General features: G+C 28.9%; 1 protein-coding gene across 8 annotated transcripts in view; it reads left to right on the forward strand.

Moving 5' to 3' along the window:
* LOC129943118 (peripheral plasma membrane protein CASK) overlaps positions 1 to 19,045 on the forward strand; it is a 235,407-nt gene extending 216,362 nt beyond the window's left edge. For 5 of the 8 annotated variants that reach the window (XM_056052359.1, XM_056052361.1, XM_056052362.1 and 2 more), the window contains 6 exons: positions 3,465 to 3,518; positions 11,039 to 11,158; positions 11,362 to 11,484; positions 11,552 to 11,659; positions 14,411 to 14,586; positions 14,652 to 19,045. In XM_056052359.1, coding sequence (XP_055908334.1) covers positions 3,465 to 3,518; positions 11,039 to 11,158; positions 11,362 to 11,484; positions 11,552 to 11,659; positions 14,411 to 14,586; positions 14,652 to 14,831 — 761 coding nt within the window. In that variant the 3' untranslated portion in view covers positions 14,832 to 19,045. Of the gene's footprint in view, positions 1 to 3,464; positions 3,519 to 4,716; positions 4,768 to 11,038; positions 11,159 to 11,361; positions 11,485 to 11,551; positions 11,660 to 14,410; positions 14,587 to 14,651 lie in introns of all 8 variants that reach the window. The other 3 variants (XM_056052363.1, XM_056052366.1, XM_056052360.1) reach the window with 2 other exon arrangements.
* The last annotated feature ends 4,133 nt before the right edge of the window (positions 19,046 to 23,178 follow it).

The following is a 23,178-nucleotide window of genomic DNA, read 5'->3' on the forward strand; positions in this document are numbered from 1 at the left end:
ATCTGTAATTGGTTTCAGTTATTTCTGTATCATAATTTTTTCATGTGTCTAATTGTAATGCGTTTTGGTACGCTAATCATAATAATTATATATTTTTATTTGTCTGTCTTTTAATTTACTATAATTTGAATTGTAAGTTTTGAAGTTTCTGTACTTTTTTTTATTTTGTGTATCTTGAGTAAAAAAAAAAACAAAATCAACCATAAGGAGCGTGATTTGTTAAAAGAGAGCAAAGAAAGATAATTTAAACTTGAATTTTAAGATTTGTAATTGTCAAACAAAGAAGGAAGAAAGAGATGTTAAATTCTAGGAATTCTTCCATCTCTAAAAATGGTTATCTGATCTATTATTGATTTTATTGGAATGAAACCATATTGATATTATCCGATGATATTATTTTAATTATTTGATTTTTACTCATTCGAATATCTCTTATATAATGATGGCATATATTCGATGTAATCCAAAATACTGCTAAGTTCTTAAGATGTTTTACCTCTTCTGATCTAGCTGTAATTAACAAAAACTTGAGCATGTTTAACCAGAACACAATCTAAAAAAGACCTTTAAAAATCGAAGAAATGGAAATATAACCGAATTTTTTATATCGCTTGAACACTCTTGGAATGTTTCATGTATTTTGTTGTTTAATCGATATTTCTATATTGAAATAGCCAGTTGCATTTCACCTCTAAAACAATTTTGCTATTCAACTCGATTATTTTGGAATGCATATTAGTTTGACTTCGACATTGATCTAAAATTATGATGTACTGTCAAACAAAGAGTTTTTTCAGCCTTACTTGAATCTGGAATGTTTAACCCAACTTTATTTTTCCGTCCTATATATACATATATTCAAAACAAAGTGCACAACTATCTCCTTTATCCTTCTCTATTTTCCCAACACTCGCACTGTGTTTAAACACATTAAGGATAGTAAATGCTGTATGCATAAACCCTAACGTATTAACTCCTAATGAAAAAAGTCCTCTCTTAAAATGAAATATGTAATCAATTAAAATGCAACAACGCCTAATATACAGTGTTGGAAAAAATAATAGAAGCATGCTTCGTGTTCATTTTTTTAAAACATAAAAAGGTATTTATGAAGATTCGGAAAATAAAACTATACAGATACATTTTTAACAACTTATTGCTTAATTGCAACCATTTTTTTCAAATATAATATTGCGAAATAATGATAAAAAATAGACTTGTGATTATTATGTTGTTTCTTTCTGGAAAAAATAATAGAAGAAAATTAGAATGGTACTCTTTTTGAAGCGAGAAAATAACTTAACTGTAAAAGTATTTCAAATTCCTTGTAGTGGCAGTCTTATTATTAATAACTTTCTCCACTGTTCGCGCCATCGAAGTCGGCACATGTCTCTACGGGAAGTACCATTCGACCACAACTCGTCTTTTTTTTGGTTTTACAATCTCTGATCGTTCGCTTTAGGATGCCCTAAAAGTGTTCAAATGGGTTTGGGCCGGGGGATTGTGATGGCCATTCCAAAACATTGATTTTGTTTTGGTGTGAGTATTTGTCAAGAACTCCCATTTGATTGGCACCTCATCTTCAGTTAATGTAAGCTTAGCTGAATTTAAGATATGGAAATAATCTACATCGCACATCTTATCTTTGATTCAAAATATTGGACCTACACCAGATGCTGAAAAGTACCCTCAAATCATTATATTCCCGCCACCGTGTTTCACTGTCTTCCTTGTGTATTTTGAGTTAAACTTCATGTCTTTTGGCCTTCTCACATGCATACATTTTTCCATCGGAAGTAAACAAATTTATCTTTGTTCCATTCGACCACAAAACGTTAATTCTATAAGAACGATGTAAGTGTTTGTTTGCAAAGGAAAGTCTTTGTATAAGGTTTTCTTGGTTAAAAAATTACACTTTTCGTGGATTCCTACCAGGAAGACTTGCTTCTTTAAGTTGGTTTCTTATTGTTTTAGCCGTAACTGATCCGTTTAATTCATTTTTGAGTTCTCTTAAAGAAAGAAATGGTTTCTTCTTTCATATTCTTACCAAAAGTGTATCAAAACGCTTAGAAGTTTATCTTTTTCTTCATCTTGTTTCTTCTTTAGGCGTGAATGTAATGTTTCAAATACATTCGAGCGTTTACTCAAAACGCCTATATTAATAGACAAAAATGAATCCTTACGTTAGAATAACAGTGAAAGTAGGTTGTTTCTATTATTTTTTCCAGACGAAATCATCATTGGTCTCGAACTTTTTACCCTTAAGTAAAAACAAATGTCATTTAAGAGTATTATTAGGTACAATTAAAATATGGAAAAACTTACGACAAAAGACTTAATTGTTAAAAAAATATTATTTATGAAAAATAATGAAGGCACTTGCTTCTATTATTTTTTCCAACACTGTAAGCGAAATATATTCGAAAATTTAGAATATTATTCATAATAAAATAACTTCTTACAATTTAAAATAAAAAAGTCCTTAATAAAGAACCTTTAGCCTTCTTGATATTCTCAATTCTTCTCATAAAATTGTCACTTATAATAAAACCTAAAGAGCGGTATACATAACAAATTCCTTCTATGTAAATGTAATTTTAGAAAAAGCATATAACTACTTATAAGGACTTACATATGTATATGTATGTATGTTATTTTTCTATTGTCAAGAGTTAATAAATACCAGAAATCTTAACATTGAAGAATAAAAGTATTGTAACGAGTTATTTGGAAGTTATTGCATAGAGCCGAAGTAATAAACCAATTTAAGAAAAAATAAGCCTTTCCTATATACCAGCTACCATTTTTAAAACGAGGTTTAAGCCGACAAAGTAGTACCTTCGGGGTTATAGTTACTGCTTACTACTGTCATGCCAGAGGTTCAATTCCTGCAAGTGCCACCTAAAGATTTTCTTTCACCGGTACTGCCTCTTTCGAGGAATTTTCAAATACTCCAAAAGTAATACTATTTGTAACTTAGCTTGAAAATTATATTTTGTGTATCGTGAAATAGTGAAACACACTAACATATTTACCATATTTAGATTGAAGTTTGTACCTTCTTTACTTTGCTATCCTTAAAAACAAATCCGCATCATTGAAACTTTCTAATTTTTATTATTTTGAATATTTTATTTTGAAAATTTATTTTAATTTTATTGAAAATGTCTTTGGTATTGTTATGTATGTTACCATGTATATGTATACGTTAATCATTCATAAATTTCATAGTAAAATGAAAATAAATTTATAGTCAAAATTAAAATGCATAAATATTTATTTTTTCCCTTTATAACGTGTGATATTTGTTTTGCGTGTTGGTTTGTTTGTTGTGTGGCCGCTAACAAAAATATACTTACTTATGTATCTACTTATATCTTCTAAAAAAATTAAATAAAAACTATCAATACATTCATTTGAAATTAAATTAAATAAAAATAAATGTAAAATACAAACGAAAACAGGCGAAGCTGGACCTGGATGTTCGGCTCATGCCGACGGATGTGATGGATCGACAGGTACCTTGAAAATTAAAAAAAAAAAATGGAACCCCAAAGCAATCATTAAATATTTGTTTTCCTGTTTTAAAATATTTTTATTTCCTTGATTTTATTATATTTTATATATATATAAAAAAAAACATCTCTTTAGTGTTTTTATTCAATTAATTAAGAATAGATTTTTTCAGATTATTTGTAACTTTTATTACACACATTTTTAGTCACACCAACGATAATTTTATTTAATCACGCATCTGTTACAGTTAAATATGTATAATATAAAATCACTACATTTAACATAAATCACCCGATCTAAAAAATCACCTTAAATCTTCATTTAAAGAGACTGTTCTCCTTTTTTCATTCGCGCTTTATATTTTTTGTAAATTATAGTTATTACAAAAGAACAATCACAATTTTAGTCTGGCTTTTCAAAAATATTTTTGAATGTTGTAACACTGTTTCTCCCCCGATTAACTGTTTAGTATCACAGAATCGTGTTATTTTTTGTTAATTTTATTATTATTTTTTGTGTAAAATTGCAGCACACATCTTGAATCAAACTCTTGAAAGTACAAAATATATCATAAAAAGACCTGAGAAGAATAACTTTAAGTCAGAAAAGTTATTATTAATAGAATCAATTGAATGATAGCTATTTTTATGAATTAAACATTGTTTTCTTTTCAATACACAAACTAATATTTATGTTTGTATTTATATTAATATTAATATTTATATTTATATTTATATTTATATTTATATTTATATTTATATTTATATTTATATTAAATTGTCTTGATTTTAATTTTATTGAGTTGAGCCTATTTTTTACATTTCAATCCTATATTTTACCGGAAATTGTTCATAATTAATAAACAAAAAATATAATTTTAATTATAAATGTATTGGTATAAAGAACCTCGGCGTGAAATGAAGGGTATGTTTTTGGTTATCTATCGTTGTGGGAAATCGTTCGCCCACAGTCTGACATCAAGGCTTCCAACATTTAGTTTTATATTATAAGCTATCGAATTCGTTTTTGCTAAAACCATCATTTAGTGTACCAATTACCAAGCTTAATCTCATATAACATACATAATTGTGGGCTGGATATCGGATTAATGTTAATTCCTTAAATAATGTAACTAACAAAAACAAAAGTTTTTTATTATTATTTTGTTATTATTTTTTACAATTTTCATTTTCTTTTCAGCGAAAAAGAACGGCCTTTTTAACGGAATTAAAGATGTATTCGAAAAAGAAGGTATTTTATCTATGTACATTTTGAAACAGAATAAAAAAGTTCATTTAACAACAAAAACTGAATATCAACAAAATTAAAAAAAAATATTTTCAAATGGCAAATAATTCTGAACAAAGTGTTCCAGTCATAGTCTCGAAAGTAGATAAAACGCTAGACATTTTCATTTCGGTTTATAAGAGGTAAACAGTCTCTAGAAATCATAATATGTTGACTTAGATCCCTTATTACATGGAAAAGACAATATCCCAGTCGAAACGTATAAAAATAAATGCTGCTACAAAGTTTTCGACATTTTCCGTTGGCAGCTAATTTGGCAACGATCTTGAAATTAATAAAAAAGTTTCGAAGATAGACTAAGTGGTTTCTTAAAATCAACACGGCAGTTATGTCAAAAAAAAAACTGGTGTTCTGTTGCTTAGGCTTTCCACTCATAATTGTTAAAAAACAATTTTTTTAAACGGCCTAATAAAACGTACAAATTATTCCGTTTAAAACCTTACGTAAAAACCATGATCAAAAGTAGTCTCGACATGAAAAATTTCATCAGAATGTCTTTTTTTTAAAGGCTAGCAAAATTACACAAAAATTTAACTTCTGCCTTATTGAGACAATCAACTATCAATTGATATTTGAGAAATATCAAAGTTTAAGATTTAATTTTATATGAAAAATGCTTATCCACTATCAATAGGTAGATGTCATTAATATTCGCAATACGACTGACTGCTTGAAAAACAGAAGAAATACTTTTTGTTTCATAGTCATTAAACAAATTTAAAGTTCTGTCTATATGCGTTCACATACGGACGCTCCTATTGTTGCCGTATTATTTATATAAATATTACTTTTGAACAACATTTGTACCTAATATGTACAATACGTTTTTTAAATATTGACGTTTTCTTTTCGAGTAAAGTTAAAAGAAATAATATACTCATTAAGGACCTAATAAGCTAACAAAATATTATTACTTTTATGATATTGTGTTCAAATAATCATGATTTCTAAAGTTAACGAAGATATGGATTAATATACAGAATGCACATCAGGAAAAGAACTTCTCTCTGATCCATGCCAATCACCAGACAATGCTAGAAAAACTTAAAACGAAATGTTTTTAAATCCGTTCAATCGTACGTCGATCGCAATTATTTTTACGTTCGTTAAACTTTTTGTGAGAGATGTAAAACGTTTTATTTTGATTTCTGTTTTCAATTTTTTTAATATTATATTAATTTCGAATATATATGTATTTTGTTATGACACTTTTTAAAGAACTTTATTTTAAAATTAAAAAGTAGCTATGCTTCGGTGGTTTTAAAGTGCTCAAGAGTTAAACGTTTATCTGCATAAACACGGTCTTTCGCGTAACCCCACAAAAAAGTATCAACGTATTCAACGTATCTAAGACGTTTTGAAAAGTCAGCCGGCTTCAGTTTTTCTGTGAGATGGACTTTTTATGGAAGCAGGTGTAGATCCAAATGTAAAATACGCCATTATATGTCATAAGACAATCCTAATCCCTGCGAAAACAAGAAATAGACGTATTCGGGTCTCCGCCAACACTTTCACTTACAGCAGCGATATTTTCAGTGGTTCAGGCTTTTAACTAAAAAAAAAAATGGTTTAACAATTAAGTTTAAAAGATGTCGAATTCCAGCCCTATTCTTTTTAAAAAGGTTTTGTGGAATCCAGTTAATGAACATTTGAACATTTTTGTATTTTTAACTTCCCATAGGAAGTTGTAATAATGAGTCCGATTTGTCGAATTGAAAATGTTGACATTTCTCTACATTTCAAGGTCCTTAGAGTTGAAATAAAAGATTTTTAAAAAGATATCTGTGCGTGCGTGTGTACGTACGTTCGTACGTAATGAAAACAAATATTTGTCACCTCAAAAATTTTACAGTTAAAAAAATATTTTATCTTTAAACAATTTTGTTTTGTACGAAGTCTAATTGACAGTAGTTTTTATAAAAATAAAAACCTAAAAAAAAACATTGCTAAAGTTTGGTAAAAATTGAATTCCGACTTAAATTCTTTTAGAAAATTTGATATTATGGCATCCAACTTAATTTATCTTATAAAAAATATTGTTTTCAACATTTAGTAATATTTTGAGAAAAATCAAATTGACAGGTTTCTTACAAAAAATAAAAAAAAGGATTACTTAAAATTGGTAAACATTGATTTTTTACTCGAATATTTTTTCAAAAATCCAAAATATTTGGCTTAAAACTTATTTCACCTAACAGAAAATATGGTTTTCGACATTCAGTACATTTCTTATTAAAACAAAATCTAACAGTAAGTTTTTATTATACCAAAATTTATATCTACAACAAATAGTTCACAAATGCTACTAAAATTGGTAAAATTGGTTAACGACTAAGAACGTCGTTATACAAAAATAGATTTTGAAGTCAAATGGCAAAATATTGTTGGTTAATTTGAATTTTTTAGAATAATTTAACTAATAACTTTTTTTAACAAAACACACAAACCTACAAATCCTTTAATCAAGACCAATCGACAGGATGGAAAGTTATCAGTGTGGGTTGCATCCCAACCTCTTTTTTTCATGGTGATAAAACATGACGCAGTCAATGGATCGAAGTGTGAAAATGGATTGTAACTTCCTTACAATTCATTTTCACGCACAAAACTGAATAAGTAAATAAATGAAGACTAAAACCATTTCAGGAATGTTTATCAAAGCGTCAAAAAAAAAAGGTCAGAAACATTTTTGAATGTTTTAGAACAAATGGAAAACATTTCAGAATCGTTTTATAAACATTGTTTCCTGAAATATTTCTTTGATGTGGACACACCTTAAAAAGTTATTTTTTTGTAAGCTCAGTTTTGTACACTTACATGCTACCTTTTGTTTTTCCTATACCACTGCTCTCTCATTCACAAAAATAATATTTTTTTGTTTTCTGGACTTTTTCCCCTGCTGCAATTATAAATACAACACAATTTATTCATATTACAAAGGTCCAAATAATTATGTTAACGAATTCACTTCTTTCAACATCACAATAAGAAGAAATAGATTTTTCTAAGCAAATGTACTGTTTTTGTTGCCTGCTTGGGCTACTAGGTTGAGTTACGCTTAAGGGGGTATTCTGGTCTAGAAATTAAAAAAAATCGATTTTTTTTTCTTTTCATATTTTCATAGTTTAACTATTTAAGAATATGTCTACTAGAGGATTTTTCCAAATTCAAATTATTTTCGGAGAAATAAGTATTTTGCTGAGCAGCCATCCAAATCGGTTGGGCTGCAACTAATAGAACAAAAGACATAATGGGGTACTTTAAACGCGTTTTTCTCAGAACTGTCTTTTTGAATCTAAATCCACGATTTCTCAGGTTCTGCCGAACCGATTTACTTGAAATTTTAAGAAAGTCTTCTTTAGGGACTTGTCTACGTCCGGAACTACGGCCATCCCCAAATTTTAATTTTTACTATTTTTAACAAATCGAAGAATGTTCAAAAAAATGGTAAATTTTTTGTATTTTTCTTTAGACAGCCGCCATTTTGTAAAAAAAAATGTTTGTAACTTTTCCGTAGTTCCAGACATTGCGACATTATTGTAGATTAATAATCTTTTTTAGTTTTTGATTTCAGATTTCTAGGAGAGTTAAAATCGTGGGTATGGTCACGCACCAAATTTTTGAGACGCACTACTCTATCAGCTGATAACTAACGGAATTTTTATTTTTTTTTTACTTTTTTATTTTTTTTGTATGCTTCTAATGTGAATAAATAATGTATAAAAAAATTGATGGTAAAATTGTAGCTTGCTTTTTTCTACAGCACTTCAAAAATTACATAAAATTCATGTCTCTAGACCAGAATACCCCCTTAAATAAAGAATAACTTACTATAATTCCGAATGTCGAAGTTTCCTTGATCAAGAAACCCTGAGTACCTACAATATTATTTTTAAAAAAATGAAAAAAACAATTTTAAATATTTGTCTTGTTTACCTAGAAATAAAAGCATCTGTTTCATAAAGGCGAATGTAATTATAACAAATTTCCAAGGAAATTTGATTTGTAAGTCCTACAAGTAGGTAGATTTTTATAGTTTGTTATCTTTTCACAACTTTTTCCTTGTGAGAACCTTTAAAATGAGCATCACTGAAAAAAGTGAATTAATTTTCCATCTCAGCAAGTCTAATGTGTGCTTTGCCAAAATTAATTCCTCAAGAAATAAGTATTCTTTGATGTTGCTACCTAAGTCCTTAGGAGTTTTTTTGTTTTTTTTTTTTTGTTCTATACCAAATTCATTTAAGATGAGTGTAATCGCAATTACCAAACGAAATCTGTCAATTCGAAACTTTTAATTAAACCGTATGAAGACTTCACTATACAATTTCACGGTGCTTTTATTCGTATCTCGGTGTCGGTTTTTATTTAACGTTGTCCACGTTCGAGGGTGCAATGGAAACTGTTTGTATCCCCCTAGGATTCAGTTTACGATATTTTTTGTTTATAGGGATGAGAACTGTCTTGTTTCCTTCCAACGTACTGCTGCAAAGTTGAAAATGGATCCAGAATTGAAAACTCTTCTGTAATTTAAACCTATTATATACGTTTTGTTATAGGTATGTAGGTTTATTGTATATTGTTGAAGATATCGTTTGCATCAAGGCATACGATTAAATACCTACATTAAGCGGATAATATCAGGAAATGACCCTTTAGATAACACATTTTGCTCTTTGACATTGCAGTATCATGATGGTATGTCTGGTCGCGAAAATGTACCTCTTGCCTTGGGGTTTTAATAATCGCACATATGTGTATTATACATACATACATACGGTATAATATTCTACTGCATTATAAATTAACAAAGCTGTGCAGGATTATTATTAGAGTCTACTTTGAAGTTTATACAAATATCTACCAGCAAGGGGTGAAAACCTCCTGATCACTGCTAATTCCATCACTAAGCCCCAATTAAAGCTTCGTTGAAAAATTCGATACAAGCAGAATACCTCAATTTCACAGCTTCTCTTGAAATGTTTCTTAAAAAGTGCTCATGAATATGAATTAAAAAATGTAAGCACTTTATTTTTATTTTGGTTCTTTTCAACACAAAGTTTTTGTTTATTTTCTTCGGTGTTTATAAGGAAAAGAAAAAGCTTACACAAAAAAAGGAATACACATTTAAATTTACAAAATAAATCCAAAGTTTAATACTCATGTGTACTAAGGTGTACATAAGCCATGGCCAGGAAAATTGATACACAACTATAGCTGATTGTTAACAAAAGTCATCATCTTTTAAACAAAGGGTGCAATCTTCAATTAGATGTATTTTTCCGAGTTGTATAAGCTTTCATGGAAAAGCAAGCAATACATGAAGCCAATGTAAATATTAAAGTAAAACATAAAAACATAATTTATCGTTTTTTGGTCCTTGTTGTTAAATTTGGGAATAAACATTATTTTCATAACCTTTACTTAAGTGAACAAATTTTATTGCTTGCTTTTCTAAATCTGCTTAAAAAACAGTTTTCAATTGATGTATTCTTTAGAAATAATCTGAAACTTTGTTCCAATTAAGTTTTTTTTTTTAAATCTCATTTAAATGCCGAACACAAGTATTTAGATTGTTAAAATTAGTAAGCATCAATCTAAATTCAAAAATGTAATCTTTTGTTACACAAATCTTTTGTTTAAAAGTAAAAAATATTTACAAGTTTTCAAAACAAACCATAATCATTTTTTAAGTATTTGGCTGTTGCCGATTTAGGGATCATCATTAGCTTTTAAAAACGGTCCATCCATCACTCATCAAGCTTTGCATGTTTCAAAAGCAAACTATTCTATCACCGTAGGTATGCAAACGGTGTATTATTTTCGTATCATTGTAACATAATTATAGTAACTCTTGTTTATGGCATGATGATGTTGTCCCGATGTCGCGTTTCCTTTTTAATTCAGCTCGCAATTGATATCCAACGAGTTAAGAAAATTTGGAAACAAAATATACACAAATATGAATGCAAGACACAGGTAGAGAATGTTTGGTTATGAAAAATTTTGTTTTTGGGAAGTTTATTAGAAATTGTATTTATATTATTTTTTGCACTTGGCTTTTTGAGACTTTTGTAGATTGTACTGTGTTTTAAGACGCTGTTAATTATGTTTAATTTATTATAATTAACATTTTCTAATTCTTTTTAAAATTCAATAACAACATTTTAAAATCCTAAGTCATTTCTCTAAATAAACATTTTAATTTGCTTTTTAGTTAATTGCTCGATTTTCGGACGAAAAAAAAAGCAATGCCGGGACAAGTACTTGGCCAAACATAACGCTGTGTTCGATAATTTGGATTTAGTGACATATGAGGAGGTTGTTAAAGTGCCAGGTAAGCTTAGTTCACTGTTTGCAGTTCTCCTTAAAAATGTATTATATAGAATTAAAATTAACTTATTCCTGAGTTTTAACATGCAATATGAAATTCCAATGTATGAATTTTTATTGCAAGCAATCAGACCGTATTCTTTTTAAACAAATCCTCAATTTTCTAGAAAATAAATAAAATTAATGTTTTTTTTTTCATTTTTATAGTTGCTGATCCCAGCTTTCATCGGAAAACTTTAGTATTATTAGGCGCACATGGTGTTGGTCGTCGTCATATCAAAAACACTCTTATAGCTAAGTATCCAGATAAATATGCTTATCCAATACCACGTGAGTAAAATATATTTTTCATTGTTAATACATTTAAAATGGAATAATATATTTTTTTATGTTCCAGATACAACGAGACCTCCAAGGCCGGATGAGGAAAATGGTCGCAGCTACTATTTTGTGTCACATGACGAAATGATGGCCGACATTGCAGCAAACGAGTATCTCGAATATGGTATGAATGTGTTTTTGTACTTGGTTTTATTTCCGTTTTGATAGCTGAGTAGAGTTTAGTAATGACTTCATAGAAAGCCTGATAGCAACCATAAGGTAGAATTTATTTGAAGTCGGGTGCAAAATATATGCTATTTTGAATTAAAATGATTCCTTTCAAATGAAAATGTATTCCAAGAACTTTATAGATGCATTTCATTAGTTAAATTGGATTGGGAAAACGACGATTCTATGTTGAAAGCAGTTAAACAACAATTAAAGTTAATCCAGATCCATTTTTATTATAAATTTGAATTGACTTTACCCTAATATAAGACAAGAAACTGACAATTGCATATTAAAACCGACTTTAGGTTGGCTTTTGTTTTTTCTCAATGGTTTTAACATACATAATTATCCTCATAATATCACCCAAGCCAGGTCTTTATAGCTAAGTCCTTTTCCTGCTTATTCGTTTATTACTATAAGCAGATTGTATTTTTTGATTTACCCTTATTTACAGGCATAGGACAAAAAAGTCTCAAAACTTGTTAACTAACCGCCCTATTCCTTAAGTGTGGGTTGGTTTCTGTTCTTTTTTTTCTGATTATGCATACCTCACAAATGCAAGGTTAAAAAAAATTCTTCTATTCAGCAGAGTTTTTGCAAAGTTAATCCTCATTTAGCAAAACAAAACTCTTTGCAATGAAAACTTTCTTGATTTTAGTTTAAGATTCGTTTGGCCAGAAAACAAAAGTTTTTAAAACGTGTACCGCACCTACCTATTTAAAAAATTATGTTCTTTGTATGAATAAATCCCTAAACAAGACATACATTTTCAACAAAGCAGAAATTCATTTGTCTTTTGTTAAGGGATTTTTTAAGGTACACATTTTAAATTAAAATGACCCACTTTATCTACGTATGACTTTTGTTCTGTATTATTATTAACTCATTTTGATGTTCCCAAACGTCCATGATAATGTTGGGATACACAATAAAACAGGTCAAGCATATTGTACCAGGGCATTCAAAAACATAGTTTTACGTTTAAGATGCTTTACTACTGATTTGGACTATAATAGGCAATCTTCTTAGTTCTTATGTTAGACGATAATTACATTTCCTCATCTGCAATAATTGCAGGTTAGATGTTCTGAATTTTAAAACATCTAAAAAAAGTTAAGATTATGATTTTGTCAACTGATGCATGACATTTTACTATCCCCTAAAAATATCTGATGAATAACCTTTTTATGCTTTTGATGTTGTTTTTTTTACGAGGCAAAGATATTATAGGATTACTTTTCACTGTTATAATTATTTCAGAGTGCAATTTCGCGGTAAATTAAATTATATTGGGACACCTCATCAAATTAAATTAAATTTTTTGAAATAGACTGACAAATTATTTATTGGCTTTGTTTGGTTTTAGTCAAGTCCTTGGTAAAAAAAAGGAGAAAAATCTCGAAAGAACTTAATAAAATGAGGCAGTTAAAACATTACTCGAGAAATGTTTTAACGAAAAATGTTTTAAATACTGCATACAATTAGGTAGAAACAACTTTACATAGTAAAAAGCCAGAATTCCTTACATTTGAGTTCTATTAACTGGCACAAAAGATCTTTAGGTCGCAGTTGACTTAGCGCAAACTTATTTTTTGGACTGAACTGGCTTCGCAGATTGTAAAGAATAACAATCAATTGTTAATTCGTAATTATAGCATTTCATTCTATAATTAAATAATAATTATCAGTAATTCCTACATGTAGATACATATGCTTGATTAAGGTAACGTATTAAATAGTAATTCTTATTAATGTCTTCGTTTTATGTTTCAATGCTTAAAAAATTGTTGTCTCAATTTTGTATCCGAGTGGCCAAAAATTAATTCTCTTTAGAAACTTTCAGTTTTCGTTTCAAAATTCAAAAACTATACAAAAAATACAACTCACACCTCACGAAAGTGTAAGTATTTTGTTTGTATTCAATTTCAAAACAAATCTGGAAAATGACATATGTAGGTATGCATCATTTCACAAAGCTTGTAAAAAATTAGGTCTATACAAATGTAATTGGTTTTTTTAAAAACACAGCGAACAAACTTTTAAATCACTCAATAATAAAAATTCTATTCAACTACGAAAATACTGTTATTATAAGAAAAACATCGTAATAGATGTATCATATTTACCTATGAAAATTTTCTTCCGATTTTGATAAGGTCAATTTTTGAAAGCAATTGTTTCGTAATATCTACGTTTTTTCTAACAAATGTCGAATTTGTGAATTTTTTTAAATGCGTTTTGATATTCCATTTAAATGCACCTCCCAGCATCTATTTCACTAGACCTTGCATATACCTTTAGACAATTCAAGTTTATTTACCGAATGCAGTTTCGCCAGGAATATACATTCATCTTATTTCCTTACTATTCGCATTCTAAATCCGCATACCAGTTAATCTAACAAGAACTACAAAACTCCTCCTTTGACCATTTCCATATTCTCGTGAATTCCGATGATATAAATTGGACCATCACGGTTTGTTTGAGTGACCATAAACTGTTCGTTCGCTTACCCAATCGACCTCATCGCAGACAAACTCGTAAACCTCCAACAGAAGAGAACGAGTTTTATTGCATTTGCTAGTCGTCCTTCATCTAGTTGGATTTGAGTTGTTAAACATGCAAATTAAAATCCTAAGTGTCTTTCTAACTGTATACTAGATCCTAACCTCTATGTTTTGTATTCCTCCCCTATCATCAACAGGCACTCACGAGGACGCAATGTACGGCACGAAATTAGATACAATTCGACGCATTCACACTGATGGCAAAATGGCAATATTGGACGTGGAACCACAAGCGCTTAAAATCCTTCGAACTGCTGAGTTCACTCCGTATGTTGTGTTTATAGCTGCTCCATCATTGCAAAACATAGCCGATGTAAGATTAAATTTCAAATTTTGTTTTATTTTTACTGAGTGAAGTTATGTCCTTTTTTTCAACAGTATGATGGGAGCCTGGAACGTCTGGCCAAAGAGTCAGATATGCTCCGTCAGGCGTATGGTCATTTCTTTGACTTCACAATAGTCAACAATGACATTGGCGAGACAATAGCAGCGCTGGAGAATGCAATCGATCGAGTTCACACCACAGCACAATGGGTACCCGTGTCTTGGCTATACTGACAAGACAGTGAGCTAGAATGTCCGGACTGTTTGGAAGGATGCGATTGTGAATGTGAATTGGTTGACTCTCAATATAATCTTAACTAAATAGAGCCAAAAAAGCTTTTTGAAACAACAACAACACAAATATTTAATTAATTGTTTTCTGTTAATTTTAGTTTTTTTTGTATGTATAACTTTTTTTTTATTATTTATAACCTGAAATTAATTTCCATTCCACTTAATCTAGGTTTAATTTTTATCAAGTTAAAAAATAACATTTTAAACAAAAAGAAAATATTTGGATTTAATATAATTCACTGAACCCTAAGTAATCTAAAACAAAAACAAAAAAACTTACAAGCTATTTTTCCACAACACTCAAAAGTATAAAGCAATGGACAATGAAAAATCATTTCCGAAGAACAATCGCACTTTTATTCTTCAAAAAAACAAAAACCAAAAAACGACGCAATAACTAAAACATAAAAGAAACTTAAGAAAATTAGAATTTAATCATAAATAGAGTGAGCACACATATTACCTAAAAAATAAGTAAAAACCCACAAAATCACACTATATAGAGACTTTGGAGTAGATTTTGGAAAACAAAAATAATAAATTACAAAATAATATTAAAACAACATTTACTCAGGACGAATTTACAAAAATTCGCATTGAACTTATCAAGGTATAAGAAAAACAAAACAACCAAAACATTCGACTCATGCAGTGCTGTAAAGGATGCATTTTTTTGAAAAGTTCTTTTCTTAGTATACACAAATTTAATTGTTTGGAATAGTGTGAATCACCAAGACACCAAACATCAAAAAAGTGAATTTAAAAATTAACTTATTTTACTACCTACTAGAATTATAGCATTTTAGATTTATTTGAATTTTAAATTCATTAGAAGTTTAATAACCTCAAGAGAGTACAAAACTTTAAACCAAATTTGAGGTTTCATACTCCCACAAATATTAACCTGGTGAAAAATTGCACAGCAATCACATCTAGCTTTCCATTTAATTCATAACAATTTATTGAGCTTGTTACTTTTCTTGACATGCAATTGTTCAAAAACATCAACAATAAATCAATTAAATAAAAAATGCATTCTTATACAGCCTTGGTACTCATAAAGACTTTCAAAAAATTTCATCATTCCAGTTTTAGAAACAATTACAATTATTTATGTTTTTTTGTTTTTACTATTTGTTAATTTAAATTTTTATTAATTTTCCAATTAACACAATTAAGTAGCGAATCAAGCCTTTCAAACATTCCATTAACTAAACAAGAAGGGTAAAAATTAGGATGTGAAGCGATAAAGAGTAAATTAACAAATAAACTCAAAAACATTTACCAATAAGAGAATTTAATCTTTAGCGCAAAAGAACAGACAAAAATTGACATTCTACAAGAATTAAAACAAATTAAAATTAAATACCAAAATAATAACTATAATTAACATTCCCGAGCACAAATTAAACCAAAAATAATTAAAAAAAAATAAGACCCTTAACCTGTATGACGGGGTTGCGTATGTAATTTCTTTTGTTTGAGCGAAGGGTGTGCGTGAATATAATTAGTTTATGATGAATGAAAAACTCAAACCAATGTTAACATTAAATTTAAAAATAATTAAATATTTAAGATAATACATTTTTAAAATAAATTAAAACCAAAAAAATTGAATTTAAAAAAAATGAAAAACATAATAAATAAATTTATTCAATAAAAAAAAACTTTAATAGTGAATTAAAAAAAAATAGGTGAATTAAACGAATTAAAAACAAATTAAATCAGTTTTGAAAGTAAAATTAAAACCAAAAAATAATATATTCTATTTCCATCATGGCAAACGTGTTATGAATTGTACCAAATCTTCCCATTGCATTAAAGTTAAAAAAAATATCACATGTGGCGTTTCTTTACAATTAAAACAAAATTGTTTGCTTGTTTTTTATTTAAAACTTTATTTATAAATAACTATATTCAGTTTTTATTAAAATTATGCAACATTCAAATTATGTGATTCTTTTTCTTGCAAGAGTTAAAGCTCAAAAAAATGTTTTTGTTGGTATGAAACGCAATTTAAAATATTCGGATGTTTATAAGAATGTTACTTTAGAGAAAAATGTTAATGTCTATGCCTAGTATGAATTTAAATTTGGTAACAAACATTTACTAAATATTTAATTTTTTTCCCACATTAATTTCTTTGAAATTTCAAATTTCTTTGAAATTTCAAACAGTTAAAAAACACTTGCCCACAGAAATCGCTTTGACTAAAATTTTGTAGTTTAAGTCACACGTTCATTTTCCTCAAAAAGTTGTGTTGATTTTAAAGAACGAATAGAAAACAGTAGGCTCATCTAAGTGTAAACAATTTATATAATTCAAGAGTAGCAACTCTGAATGAAATAAAACATTGAGCTTTGCTAATTAATTTTATTGTGATACCACAAATATATTTTGTAATCTCTGCAAGGTAAAGGAACACACTAATTCGATCAAGTTATAGTCAATTTTTCGTTTTAAATTAACTGATAGTTTGTTTTCCATATTAGATTTGATTCTAGTAAGTATGGATTTTACTCAAATTGTATGAATGTATTTATCAGATACAAAACAACTTTAAGGAAAGTCAAAAGACATGTGATTTTAACAAGAGGCATTAAACCAACACCAACAAAAATGTACCAATACTTCCTTACTGGCAACAAATTTCAGAACGACCTACCAAAAAATAATAAAATTAAATTCAAAAGACAAGAGGATTGTACTTTTCAATTATTGAGCTTAACATCTATTTAATAAACAAAAAAACCTATTTAAAAATAAACATTTCAAAATGAAATTAAATTAAAGTTTAAATGAAACAAATTAACAAAAGCAAAATGAAATAAATACACATCTATGGTTTCAAGAAATTATAAACAAACTATAAAACTATTATATAGGAAAAAACTAAAAAAAAAACAAACGTTTACATTTCGTATTTATTTCAATTTAATTGTACAAACAAAATTATTTTTGAACTTTGTTTTATTTTTTAATTCATAAAAGGCACAAATCTATCGAGTATTTTACATATATAAAATAGTTTTAACTTATACCACTAAAATTAAAATAAAACATTCCATTTCTTCATTAACGCCAATTCGATCATCAAGCAAAAACTTTGCTTTTAACAAAGAAAAAAGAAAAAGACTCAAATTCAATGACTCTCTAATCATTCCCTCTTAGGAAAAATGTTGCCAAATTTTCGGTTTGAGAAAACTCTTGTTTTGAATAAACCTCTGCCATTTCATTTAAGTACCATCGTCATTGTTAAATATATTAAAATCACAATATAACAAAATTAAACAAAATTAAGACAAGTTGATAGAAAATCTCCCACACTTTCTCTATGAATAATAATGTAATGGTAATGATTTATAAATGTTCATTACTTTAACTAACAGAGCAATATACACCGTTAAATTAAACAATGGAGTGTATAGTATTTATTTTCAATTTTTCGTTTGTAATATATCAATTGAACTTAAAAATAATGAAAATAATTTTACTAAATACAAATCATAAAACATAAAATATTTTTATAAATTGTCTTTCAATAACAAAATATATATTGCACACATGAGCTTATTTACGATTTAAGAAATGTGAAATATGTACATTTATTTTTTCTAGTTTTAAATTTTTGTTTTCTTTTAAATTATTATTTTGTTTATTTAATTGAATTCATGTGTTTTAGTATACTATTGTCTTCATAATGATTCCCTTTACTTTTAAAGGTGATGACACAATGTTTAATAAAAAAAAGGAAGTTAAAAATCCATAAAATATATAAGTAATATATATTTGAAACAATAGACCGTTAAAGAATTTCAGAAATATATTAAATAATCAACACAGGTGCAAGAATTAAAAAACAACAAATAAAAAACATAACAGCGTTACACAAAACAAAAAGATAAAAAGAAACTTATATCGCAAGAAAACGTTTAAATGAAGTTTTCAATTATAAAGAAAAACAAAAATAAATCAACAAAAACAATAGTTTAGAAAACACGAAAGTTTAAACAAATATATTTCGATTTATAATAATCAGTATTTAAACATGGGAAATCAATGATGCTAATTGAAAACATAACAAAATGGAAAAATATATAAACAGTATATATTTAGATTGATGAGGAAATGAAATAAAAATTTAAAAAAGTTAATTTTTGTTGTACTTTATTTTATAGCAATACAGGATTCTGTACGTTTGACACCAATTTTGTTGACAATTTAATAAAACTACATTTCCAGGTGCCTCAACAAATACCATCCACAAAAAAATGTATGAAAACGTATTATCTTAGTGACGAAAGGACTGATTATTGAAAATGTTTCAAAATGTAGATATTTGCTCATGTTCTGCATTTCACTTATTGAGAATACAATTTGCGAAAGTGAGTTTGGGTGTTCCACAAATCGATATTTTGAATTGCATTTTCGAACATGCAAATGGTTGTTCTGTATTTCGGTTTGTCCCATTTTGTGGTCGCATTCAAATCACATTTTTTATTTCTGTGAATTGATCTTTGATACCTTACTTCTGCTAGGAATCGGTGGGTTGCAGCAAGTTTTTGAATTGAAGGATACGATGAAGGTATTATAAAAGGTTTTATTTCCCTAATAACATATACAAAATTGTCTTTGCTTAATTTAAAATTATAATGAAAGTTTAAAGGGGAAATCAAGAATTTACTTTATTTATCAGAACAATTCTACATAATTTTCACACACTTAAATCCAATATATTCGTCTTTTTATATTTTTTCTTGAATTGTTTTCACTTAAAACACCAAACATTTTACTTCAGAAACAAAATAAAAATGGATGATCCTTAAGTTCTCACAGTTTGCAGCAATTTCGAAGTTTTCGAAGTCGATCATATTGAAGAACATGCAATTTCATTTCACGCGAAATTGAAAAGTGATTTCAATTCACTCTCGATCGAAATTTGGAACATGGGTGATTATTTAAGAATTGACATTTTATCTTTTAAAAATGTAAGGTTAAATTTAATTCTCTGTTACCAACTTGTTTTAAATAGCATTTAATAAATAAATCATTCCAACTCCTGAAATAACGTCCCTTTGAGTCAGTTTAATTGATTTATTTCATAAGTTTACTAATGTAAATTCTAACAATAAGAATCTCCTTACGATTCCAAAAATAAAATATTGGAAAGATTTGTATTCGAAAGAGGAAAAACATTTGCGTAAATTTAAAAATTCGTTGGAATTGGATTTGGGCCGTTGAAAACTGGGCCAAACATTTTATTTAGCAGGAAGACAGATTGCCAATAGTATATGCAGCAAAACCTGAAACATGTTATGCACTTATTACTTAAAGAAAACAATATTGTTCATATACTTGTAATAAAGGGGAATTATTTTGTAGTTTGTTTCTTTTCTTCATGCCACGATAAATTTTTTTGATATATGTACATGTTTGGGTCTTTTAAAATCGTTCTTGTTTTTCACATATTCATTCGTAACCATGACAACCTTGTTTCTCGGTGTCAAGTTATCAACTTTTAACCTACTTTAAGTCAATTTAAATGAAGAAAATTCTAAGAAATTAGTTCAGGAAATTGTTGGAGAATCAAATAAAATTATTATTACCTACATTCTGCAAGTCAAAGCATATACCACAATAGTAGGTGAAGAAGTTATAAAAACTTGATGAAAAGCATTTTCCAACGAAATTTGATAGACATCTGGGTTTGAGTAGGAAAAGCATACGAGGGAAATATATTTTTTAAAGAAATTTAAAAACATTATAATTTGTGCAAATGAGTTTTTTTGAAGAACTTCACATGAAATATCTTAGTTTATATGATTATTTTTAAAGGTTTTTTTGTACAAAATTAGTATGAAAAACTAACAATGTTATTCACATATTTAGTTACTTTTTTTGATTACAAATATACGTCGTCGTAGCAAATGATAAATTGTGGATAAATAACAGTGTTTAAGAAAATAAATGTATTTATTTTACAGATTACTAAAAAAATGTACATAAATTATTTAAATTATCTTAAAAATTAAATAATAATAAGATTAACTTCTTAAAAATTAAATATATATATATTATTTTTGAATTCTTGAGAATTTATAATCAATATTAGCATACATTTCATTAAACTCTCTAACTGACCTTGTGATTGGCTCGTTCATACCGTTTTTAGTTCTGTGTCTAGGCTGAAAAAAAGGCCAACCATCTTGTTGGAGTATAGATAATAATTAAAGAGATAAAGTTAGGGAATTTGATGTGGTAGCAACAAATATTAAGCACAAAAAGTACATCATGAATAGTTCTTCTAGATTTATCCACAGAGTTTGGTCAGAAGTTCCAATGCATTTTATGAAAGACAAACCTTGTAAAACGACTCTTCAACTTTTGAATTCTATCGGAGACAAGTTGTTGATGAAAACATCCGCATCCGAACTAAAGAAGTATAGAGCGCAACATGAATTCCATGAATCTTAGTATTGCATTGGCTCTGGCGACAATAGCAATGAGAAGCAAATAAAAACTTGGAGTCAAAATTTACTCCTAAATGTAAAAATGTTGAGATGTAGAGTAGATAAAGGGTTTTTCAATAAGTGGGGGTATTGTCATGCATGCCATTAAGTGTGGAATATGACATCATTCATATGCCAACCTGGGATCCTTACGGCGACCCGGATCCGAGTCTAATTTTAAATACTCTTTCGCAAAGATCCAACTGTTCACTTTTAGGGCTGTTATGTTCACTTTTAGGGCATCGAACAATTGTGGTTTAATTGCATAGACCTGCAACTCCAAGAAACCATACAGGAAAAAGGTCAGAGGGATCAAATCGCATGAGCTTGTTGTCATGCGACTTCAGCCCTGCGAGAGATAATCTTACCCTAAAATCGTTCATACAAAATGTCAATCGTCGTGTGGCACGTAGCGCCGTTCTGCTGGAACCTCACGTCGTCTAGGTCCATATGGTTTAGTGTGGACCATAACAAACTAGTTATCATTGTTATATAGCGCTCGCTGTTGACGGTGGACCAATTACGCCGCCAGCCCAAAATACACACCAAACGGAAACTTTTTGAGGATACATTATCACCTGTTGAACCTCGCGTGGGTTATTGTCGTCCCATATACAGCAATTTTGCTTGTTTACACAGCCATTAATCCAAGAATGCGCCTCGTCACTAAAGATGATTTTTCGGCCAAAATTGGGGTCCTCTTCCAAACGATTTGAATCCCAGTCAGCGAACAAACGGCGTTGTCTATGGTCAAGAACTTTAAGCTATTGGGTCTGTTGAATCTTGTACGGGTGTAGAGCCAAGTCCCAACGCAAAACTCGCCAAGTTGAAGTCTGCAAAAGGCCGAGTTGTTGTGCACCGCGAGTGATAGACTGCCTCGAGTTCTGCTGTACACTTTCAGGCACCGCGTAATTTGCCATGATTATTTTGGCATAAGCAACTGAAGTGTGTTGGAGTGTCATGCCAGAGGTCTTGGGTTCGATCCCAGCCTATACCATCTAAAGTTTTTTCAAGGGTACTTCCTCTTGCGAAGAATTGACAAATTCTCTAATAATAATTCTTGTCATGAAAAGTGCTTTCTTAAATTAGCCGTTTGGATTCGGCTACAAAACTGTAGGTCCCCCTATTTCTGACAACAGTACTAGCGCACAGGAATAGTTAAGAGTTGTAAGTAACTAGATCCTAGTTCTCAAGGGACTGTTGCGCCACCAAATTCATTTATTTTTAACTGAATAATAATCAAAAGATTTGACAGATGTCAAACAAACCAAAATGGCCGCCACGAGACACCAAGTTCTACCCTTGCCAATTGAAAAATCCTCTACAATTTTTTATAGTGTCATCAACTGTTGCAAATTGGCACAACCCTAATTGAATATGCAATTTCGAAAAGGACACATCCCTAAAAATTTAAATTGCTTACCGTGCATACGTAACTATTTTGTATGTTGGCGTATAGTTTAAACATTTAGCAAACTTTCTATATAGAGTTTGACTGAAAACATTTACAAGAATGTACATAACCGATAACCGATGTAGGTCCCCCCTATTTCTGACAACAGTACTAGCGCACAGGAATAGTTAAGAGTTGTAAGTAACTAGATCCTAGTTCTCAAGGGACTGTTGCGCCACCAAATTTATTTATTTTTAACTGAATAATAATCAAAAGATTTGACAGATGTCAAACAAACCAAAATGGCCGCCACGAGACACCAAGTTCTACCCTTGCCAATTGAAAAATCCTCTACAATTTTTTATAGTCTCATCAACTGTTGCAA

This window comes from Eupeodes corollae, chromosome 1 (genome assembly GCF_945859685.1).
Source record: "Eupeodes corollae chromosome 1, idEupCoro1.1, whole genome shotgun sequence".
In the NCBI taxonomy this organism is placed as follows: Eukaryota; Metazoa; Arthropoda; class Insecta; order Diptera; family Syrphidae; genus Eupeodes; species Eupeodes corollae.